This window comes from Xiphophorus hellerii, chromosome 10, assembly GCF_003331165.1.
Source record: "Xiphophorus hellerii strain 12219 chromosome 10, Xiphophorus_hellerii-4.1, whole genome shotgun sequence".
Classification (NCBI taxonomy): Eukaryota; Metazoa; Chordata; class Actinopteri; order Cyprinodontiformes; family Poeciliidae; genus Xiphophorus; species Xiphophorus hellerii.
Window position 1 is genome coordinate 4,712,820 of NC_045681.1, and position 9,181 is coordinate 4,722,000.

Genomic DNA, 9,181 nt, shown 5'->3' on the forward strand with positions numbered 1-9,181 from the left:
CTCATACATGAAATGCGGAGCAAAAACAATTCTAGTAAATTCGTAGACGAACAGCAACAACTAAAAAAATATTTTTTTTATCAATATATTAAGTATTCATGTTCAACTAACTAATTCAGAATGTAATAATTGTAAACCAAATGTCATGATTTCAACAATTAAAGACAGACTGATTTATTACAGCTTATAGCAGACCGAAATAGAAGCTATAAGTAATAAAGGAACACATGATAAAATATCTGCTACATAACATTGCACATCTCAGCTGATATGGCTTCTATTTACATCTTTTTCATCTTGGGGGTTCCAATGAATTGCACTAACTTAGGAAAACAACCACTATAGGAATTTGTGAAGTGATTCAGCTTCCCTCTTCTTATTTAAAGTAAGGGTTTGTCTGGCCTCGGATCTGAGCGTAAGGGTTTGTTTGTCGGTACGGAGAGTATGCGCTGCTTCTGGACTGGAGCCGCTCATAGGGGTTGATTTTGGGTCGACTCTGGGAGAATGAAAACATATCATCTTGGGAGTCGTTGAATCGCTGCAGCAGAGAAGAAAATATATTAGGATTTGTGAGTGAATAAAGCACAGATGTTTGTTTACATGACACTTCATGCAGTACCTACCGAGTTTCTCCCTGAAAAAACCAAGTTTTGTCGGTTGTTGGTCGGAGTCATCTCCAGGTTGGTCTTGCTACCCCAGCTGGTGCTGGTATTTGCCCGTGGGATTCGAGGGAACCCAGAATTTACCAGGCTGTCTGCTGGCTCTTTGTTCCAGTTGGAAAACCCGTTGCTGCTGCTGTAGGGCGGTGGAGGCTTGACAAAGGAAGGGATTTGGTTGGATTTCCAAAGGTCTTCCTCTTTGCTCTTGGTGCCTTTCTTATTTAATCTGAAAATAGAAAAACAGAGTTCTGCAACTGTGTCTGTCCTATGATGTTGTGTTTGTAGCTAGCTATCTATTGTTATCTGAAATTAATTTGTAAAACCACCCAACTTTAAAATGACCTTGCACACCTAGCAGCTTTAGAAAAAAAACATACAAGACAAAGGTGGTTATAAAAGGTGATAAATGAACGGGGTTCAAACTTACTTTTTTACTACCAATGGCAGAGCGATCAACCCAACGATCATCAGGAATCCAAGGATAGAGCAAATGATCACAACGATCAACAACGTTTCTAACAAACAACAGAGAAGTCGTCAATGATGAGTCTCAGCCTTTACACAAAACAATTTTAGAAAAAATTTTACCTCAAAATGGAAAATTTGATTATAGAGATTTCTCAAAGTCAGATTTTATTAGAGGGAATATTCACTTGGGTAAAAAACAACAACAACAAAAACTACTAAACTACTTTTTAGTTGATGTTTTATGTTCATATTAGTTTGATAACTTTTTTTAAAGTCTTTTATGACACCAGTGCCCTTTGCACAGTTAGTAAAGTCTAGAAAGAAGGAAAAGAAAAGCAGCAAAAGGCCCAAGGTCAGGACTGGCTCTACCCTGAGTCATGTGGTGCCCCCATTATAACACCTATTAGAAATATATTCCTCAGCTTCTCTGTGTCATTGGCTAAATTCTGAAATTTGACAGTTTTTGTTTAGAAATAATTTAATTTGCTTGAAGCTTTTTTACTGTCTAAATTTTATTACACCAAAATAAACTCCCTTTGAGATTGAAAACCTCATTTCCTAGGGAATCCTGGCCAAGAAGCATCAACAACACAAAAATTTAAACAGTTAAAAGAAAATGACAAGGTGCATGCAACTGAATCAGCCTCAAGAACTTTAAGTTTGAAGGTTAAAGACCTGACTGTTGATAAATGCAAGTTGCACTCGCAAAATATTCTGCTGCTGTCAATTTAACAGACAATACAATAACGTATGAGAACTATTTTATAGACTACAACAGGCTTGTGAGGATTAAAAAGCTTCAAATTACAGGGCAGCTTCAATACTTTTGGACTAATCTGTACTGTGTATAAAGCATGAATTCTGTATTTTGAATGAGCAGCTTTGCAAACACTTCCTTTATATGACACTCCAACTCAGAATTTTGACAATATACTGAATCCAAGCATGCTGCCTGCCCGCAACAAAAACATAAAAATTAACATCTTGATGAATATGCTACAACTTTCATGTCTATATACTCACTGTTCTCACAGTTAAAACCAGTATGACCAAAGCCACATCTGAAACAAAAGAGATAGTTTAATTTAAAACTGTTGGACTTGCAGACAACCATGGAGCCAACCAGTTTGGTCGATAGACTTACCGTTTACATTCGCCGTTCACAGCTTTCTCACCAGCAGGACATGCTGGCACAGAAAGTTACACTACAGTTAATGCTCAGTGACACATTTCAACTCTCTTGATATTAAATATCCTTACCCACGCATAATCTGTCAGTGTAATTTGTGTTAACGTAGCCGTAGTTACACTCGCATGTCAAAAGGCCATTTGTATGGCTGCAGTTTGTAGATGTTTCGTCACAAACAATGGGATTGCAAGCGTCTTTGACTTCAAATGGGAAAGAAAAAGGGTGATGGGATCAGAAAACCTCATAACAGAACATTCACATGTAATCAAGAACATCACTGAAAGCTACATTCTTCAGAACGTCTTCAGACTTGAAATCATTACAGAAATCATGAAATTTGTCACTGACATAATTTCTATATTTTGTGTATGCTGTGGTGCCATTCATGTTAAGAATGTTTAAAATAAGTGAGTAGTAACAAAAAAAAAATCCAAAGACAAAACTCTAGTGGAAGAAATGGTTTGTGTTTAATATAACAAATATTCTGGAAGATAACTGTAATTAATGTATTGCATGTAGAATAAGAGAGAGAAATTAGACTAGAACCTCCAGGATAAGAACATATTTGTATAAAACCCACCTTGATAACTTTCTGCCAGTGAACAGGTTTCACAGGCAACCTTTCCCATCGTTTCTATTACAGTTGCTTCTTTGATATCAGAAGTTGCTTCATAGATTATTTCTATTGATGCTTCAACATTGTTTGTCTGTGACCTCATGCTTGTTTGTTTTTTCCTATGTGGAAAAATTTCACAATTAAGGAAAACTGTACTAAAAACTGGATTAGTTTACGTCACACTGTAAGTATTTCACTAATGTATAGAAAATACAGTTTTGACTCTGAAACTTACCTTAGCTCCAGCACTAAAGATTTAATGTATCCATTGTTTTGACCACTGAACTGTTTCTCAATCTGTATATTAAAAATAGCATTTTAGTGAACAGCGTTTTGTATAGGCAATGTTTGGGCTCAAAGAACAAAATATTTTTTTATTTAATCTTAAATACAATACAGGTGATGCCAGCATTACTCCCCAATATTCTTTTTAAGTACGATGTTTGGGCCAAAATAAAATACAGGGAAAGATAAACGAGTTCTTACCTCATCAGTAATATCTTTAGCAGTCTCACTAAATATTTCTGATGTTTTGTCGGCCATTTTGTCATCATATGCCCTCTTCAAGACTAGCAGTCCAGGGAAAACCCTGGCTATTTGGAAAAACAAGGTTATTGTCAGAAAAGTCCACAAAAATCCCACACAAACATTTAAGTAATTTAAATTTTAAAATGACAATTTACCACAGTATCACATTTTTCAATTAAATATCTATAAAAAGCCAGTTACATTACTATTAAGCTGGATAAGTTACTACGTATTAACCTGATATATCCTATTACGTCAAACTGTATAATTAAAAGCATTAACACTGAAAGGGACAAAACACATATGAACTTTAGGATTCAAAATGATTAATGGCTGGAGTGTATATATGAAGTTTGTTTCTTTACATATACAAAATATAAACAAGCAAATTTTGTGGTGGGCATATACCACAGAAAAAATATACAAGAGGGGCATTATAATTTTTCTTAAGCATATTTCCAGCATTAAAAAACAACAAGGTAGAATTCAGTATTTTAAAATAAAAAAAGTGTTTAAACTTTTGGGACTTATGGGATCTACAGGCAGGATTGATTGTCAGTCATAATTCAGTTTCAAAATCATCATTTTGCATGTCAAACTTAAAATTTTGAATATAAAAGTATTAACATAATAGTTAGATATTTTTCTTTCATATTTTCATGTTATTATTTTGAATTTAGAGTTACAAATTTGATATTTAATTTACAGTCAAAAATTTGAAGTTCATAGTCATGACCATGACTGTAAAAGTAAATTTCAACAAGTTTTTTGTTCAGTTAGTTTGAAGCTCGAAACTAGGACATAGTTATGATATTCAGAGTCATAAATATTAATTAAAAGTTATTATTTGTTAAATTCAATTTTCCCTACAAGTTACTATCCACATTAATTTGACATTTCTTTTTTTCTAAATGAGGAAGTCTACTTTGAAACGCTTTACAAATCCCCACAATGATCAGCAGGGGGCAGCAACTTACACTCTAAATTTATGCCTGTATCTGAGTCCTTTAACAGACAATGAAACAAGGGATAGATAATTACTTCTTTAACTTAGCTTATGTGAAGTAAGGTCATTCATATATTAAATTAAAAGAGCTCAAACCTCCCACTCCCCCCAAAAAACTGATTCTATTGCTTTAATAGAATCAGTTCCCAAGCCTGTTTATGAATAACATAAGTCATTTTGACAATACTGTCCTGCTTCACAGGTTTCTACAGTAAGCTAAAAGAAGAGGCACAATCCCATGTTGCTTTACACTCAGATACTCACATTTTTCACAGCCTCGACTCTCATTATAATATTGACCAGCCAGACACAAGCACAGATAAATCGGGTCAGCACGATCTTCACAGGTGCTTCCACTGAGACATGGGTTCGAAGCACATGCACCTTGATAATTATGACAAAACGACAAACACACCGTGAAAGAACTTCATCATTTTGGTAAATTACAGGTAAGTTATTTTACTTAAGGAGTGCTTTCTAAATATATGTATTTGTAAAGAAACTGAATTACTTGGAGGTTTTGTAGTTGCTTGTTCTGGTGCTGTGGAGGGAGCATTCGTTGAAAAAGATTCTGTGCTTGGTGAAAGACTTGGACCCTTTGTTGGTGGAGTTTCTGTTTGTGGAGTAGCTGTCGAAGCTGGAGTATTTGTTGGAGGTTTTGTTGTTGTTGAAGTTGGGGTACTGTCTGGAGTTGGGCCAGATGTTGTTGGTTTTGTCTGTGTTGTATCTGGTGTAGCATCTGTGGTTGGTGCAGATGTCGGAGTTTTTGTCTGTGTTGTATCTGGTGTAGCATCTGTGGTTGGTCCAGATGTCGGTGACGAAGTTGGTGTACTGTCTGTAGTTGGTCCAGATGTTGTCGGTTTTGTCTGTGTTGTATCTGGTGTAGCGTCTGTGGTTGGTCCAGATGTCGGTGACGAAGTTGGTGTACTGTCTGTAGTTGGTCCAGATGTCGGAGTTTTTGTCTGTGTTGTATCTGGTGTAGCATCTGTGGTTGGTCCAGATGTCGGTGACGAAGTTGGTGTACTGTCTGTAGTTGGTCCAGATGTTGTCGGTTTTGTCTGTGTTGTATCTGGTGTAGCGTCTGTGGTTGGTCCAGATGTCGGTGACGAAGCTGGTGTACTGTCTGTAGTTGGGCCAGATGTTGGCGGTTTTGTCTGTGTTGTATCTGGTGTAGCATCTGTGGTTGGTGCAGATGTCGGAGTTTTTGTCTGTGTTGTATCTGGTGTAGCGTCTGTGGTTGGTCCAGATGTCGGTGACGAAGCTGGTGTACTGTCTGTAGTTGGGCCAGATGTTGTCGGTTTTGTCTGTGTTGTATCTGGTGTAGCATCTGTGGTTGGTCCAGATGTCGGTGACGAAGTTGGTGTACTGTCTGTAGTTGGTCCAGATGTTGTCGGTTTTGTCTGTGTTGTATCTGGTGTAGCGTCTGTGGTTGGTCCAGATGTCTGTGACGAAGTTGGTGTACTGTCTGTAGTTGGTCCAGATGTTGTCGGTTTTGTCTGTGTTGTATCTGGTGTAGCGTCTGTGGTTGGTGCAGATGTCGGAGTTTTTGTCTGTGTTGTATCTGGTGTAGCGTCTGTGGTTGGTCCAGATGTCTGTGACGAAGTTGGTGTACTGTCTGTAGTTGGTCCAGATGTTGTCGGTTTTGTCTGTGTTGTATCTGGTGTAGCGTCTGTGGTTGGTGCAGATGTCGGAGTTTTTGTCTGTGTTGTATCTGGTGTAGCGTCTGTGGTTGGTCCAGATGTCAGTGACGAAGTTGGTGTACTGTCTGTAGTTGGTCCAGATGTTGTCGGTTTTGTCTGTGTTGTATCTGGTGTAGCGTCTGTGGTTGGTGCAGATGTCGGAGTTTTTGTCTGTGTTGTATCTGGTGTAGCGTCTGTGGTTGGTCCAGATGTCGGTGACGAAGTTGGTGTACTGTCTGTAGTTGGTCCAGATGTTGTCGGTTTTGTCTGTGTTGTATCTGGTGTAGCGTCTGTGGTTGGTGCAGATGTCGGAGTTTTTGTCTGTGTTGTATCTGGTGTAGCGTCTGTGGTTGGTGCAGATGTCGGAGTTTTTGTCTGTGTTGTATCTGGTGTAGCGTCTGTGGTTGGTGCAGATGTCGGAGTTTTTGTCTGTGTTGTATCTGGTGTAGCGTCTGTGGTTGGTGCAGATGTCGGTGAGGATGTTGTCGGTTTTGTCTGTGTTGTATCTGGTGTAGCGTCTGTGGTTGGTGCAGATGTCGGAGGTTTTGTCTGTGTTGTATCTGGTGTAGCATCTGTGGTTGGTCCAGATGTCGGTGACGAAGCTGGTGTACTGTCTGTAGTTGGGCCAGATGTTGTCGGTTTTGTCTGTGTTGTATCTGGTGTAGCGTCTGTGGTTGGTGCGGATGTCGGAGGTTTTGTCGATGTTGAAGCTGTTGTACTGTCTGTGGTTGTTCCAGATGTTGTTGGTGTTGAAGTTGGTGTAACTTCTGTGGTTGGTGCAGATGTCAGAGGTTTTGTCGATGTTGAAGCTGGTGTACTGTCTGTGGTTGCTCCAGATGTTGGTGGTGTTGTTGGTGTTGAAGTTGTTGTAATTTCTGTGGTTGGTGCAAATGTTGTTGGTTTTGTCGTTGTCGAAGCTGTTGTAGCTTCTGTGGTTGGTGCAGATGTTGTTGGTTTTGTCGTTGTCGAAGCTGTTGTAGCTTCTGTGGTTGGTGCAGATGTTGTTGGTTTTGTCGTTGTCAAAGCTGTTGTAGCTTCTGTGGTAGGTGCAGATGTTGTTGGTTTTGTCGTCATGAAATGTGTTGATCCATCTGCGGTTGACACAGGAGGTTCTGTAGTTGACGTAGCTTCTGTCGTTGCTGTAGCTGTGGTTGTGATACTGATGTTAGCATTTATTCATTGGCACAGTTTTGTTAATTTTAAATAACAGCGCTGGACTCCATAATTTGCATATTATTGGTACTTGCTGTAAATGTCCTGTTTTTACTCATCCATACACCTGCACATTTTGTATGTTTTTTAATTTAACCTTCACTTTGTACTGGATTACACAATTTTTAATAACTGCACCGTATTTATGTTGAAATTTCACTCTTACTAAACAGATTGTTGGGTTTTTATTATCCTGTTTATGTCTATTTTATACTCCTATGTTTGTGCGAATCTACTTGCTTTGGTTACCGATCACTTTGCTGCTGTTGTGCTGGAATATCCCTACTGTGACACAATAAAGGATATTTCTTTCTATTGTATTGTATTAGTTTCCAGATTTAAAAAAAAAATGTATGTAGCTATGAGTCAGCCATTATTAAAAAAAATGTTTCAGTTTAAATAAAGATACATAATTAATGATTGACGGTTTTTATACTCTTAGAAACTAAGATACGGTAACCACTCCAGGTGAATCGCTTAGGAGTTTAGGAGTGAAGTTGCACAATAACAAAGTTTATAGCTCAGTACTTTTGGTAACAACAAGTCATAGATGGTAACTTTTGAAACAAAAATCCCAATATGATTGTGAAGGTCACTAAAAGAAAAGCAAGAAAAGCTGCATCATCTTTAAACACAAACTTTTCTGATTTTCAAACATTAGTTATTTTAAAATAACTAATATCTGCTTAAACCTATAAACTTTAAACTTAAAGCAATTATGCAAACTAATTTTACTGTTCATTTTTTTATCCTAACATAAACAGATGCCGGGATTTTAATTTTTTTCTCAGTTTGATGCAGTTATTTTAAAAATGATCATGGTTGTGTCCATTATGCTACCAAGGTTTATTTTAGTCACCAGATGTAAAAAAGAATACAAATATTTTCCAATTGATATAATTAATTTGTTAAATTGTCCCTTCATCGGCATCACTTATAAACATGGCTAGAAAGTAACTGGTTACATTTACTCGCGTTACTATAATTAAGTACAATTTGTCTGTATTTGTTACTTTTTAAAGTAGTTTACAAAACCTGAACTTTTACTTCTACCTGAGCATGTTTTTAGTCATGTGTTTTACTCAATTACATTTTTATTATTTATTTATTTTTTTTTATTAATCCTTTATTTAACCAGGTAAACCCCGTTGAGATCTAGATCTCATTTTCAAGAGGGACCTGGGCAAAAAATTTGCAATACATAGCAACCTGGTTACAAGATAAAAACAATTAATAGCATTTGAAATTGTAATTGAGTAAACACATTACTGAAAACATTTATGAGTTAAAATTAAACAAACAAAAAAAAACAGCATTTATCTGCTGGGTTAGTAATCAGAGGACATGGTGTTGCATTAATTTAAAACAGTTTGAGGTCAATGTGTTCTAATTCTGTGGAATCCACAATCAGCACTTTCTATTCATAAAACATTTTCTAAGTAGCTTTCGCTTAAAATGAAACTTCAACTTTTACTTGACTATTGTTTTACAGTGGCAACTTGTATTTCAGGAACATTTTATCCAAGTTATTGTACTTTTATTATTTTTTTACTCTTTCCACTTCTGCTTATAAGTCTTTATAGACCACAGCTGTTTCTGCATTAATGGAAGAGCAAACATTATTTAACATAATGAGGACAAAAAATCAAACTAGTACAGAAAAAAGGTGCTACTACTACTTCTAAACAAAATGATTGAAACATAGTATATAAAAGCATTAATGCTTACCGACAGTGGCTACGACAATCCAAAGGATGAATGTCACAGTCAATGTTTTAGCCATTATCAAAAAAATAAATAAACTAAAAGGTTAAAATCCCACAA

At 36.8% G+C, this 9,181-nt stretch overlaps 1 protein-coding gene across 1 annotated transcript; it reads right to left on the bottom strand.

Moving 5' to 3' along the window:
- Positions 1–376: 376 nt before the first annotated feature.
- LOC116727251 (putative uncharacterized protein DDB_G0282133) lies at positions 377–8,418 on the bottom strand. The gene is made up of 9 exons (XM_032574572.1): positions 8,411–8,418; positions 6,984–7,290; positions 6,681–6,776; positions 6,507–6,614; positions 6,003–6,356; positions 5,644–5,714; positions 4,978–5,547; positions 624–885; positions 377–538 (listed from the first exon to the last, which is right to left on the bottom strand). Exons 1-9 carry the CDS (start codon positions 8,416–8,418, stop codon positions 377–379), a joined length of 1,938 nt encoding a protein of 645 aa, XP_032430463.1.
- Positions 8,419–9,181: the final 763 nt, after the last annotated feature.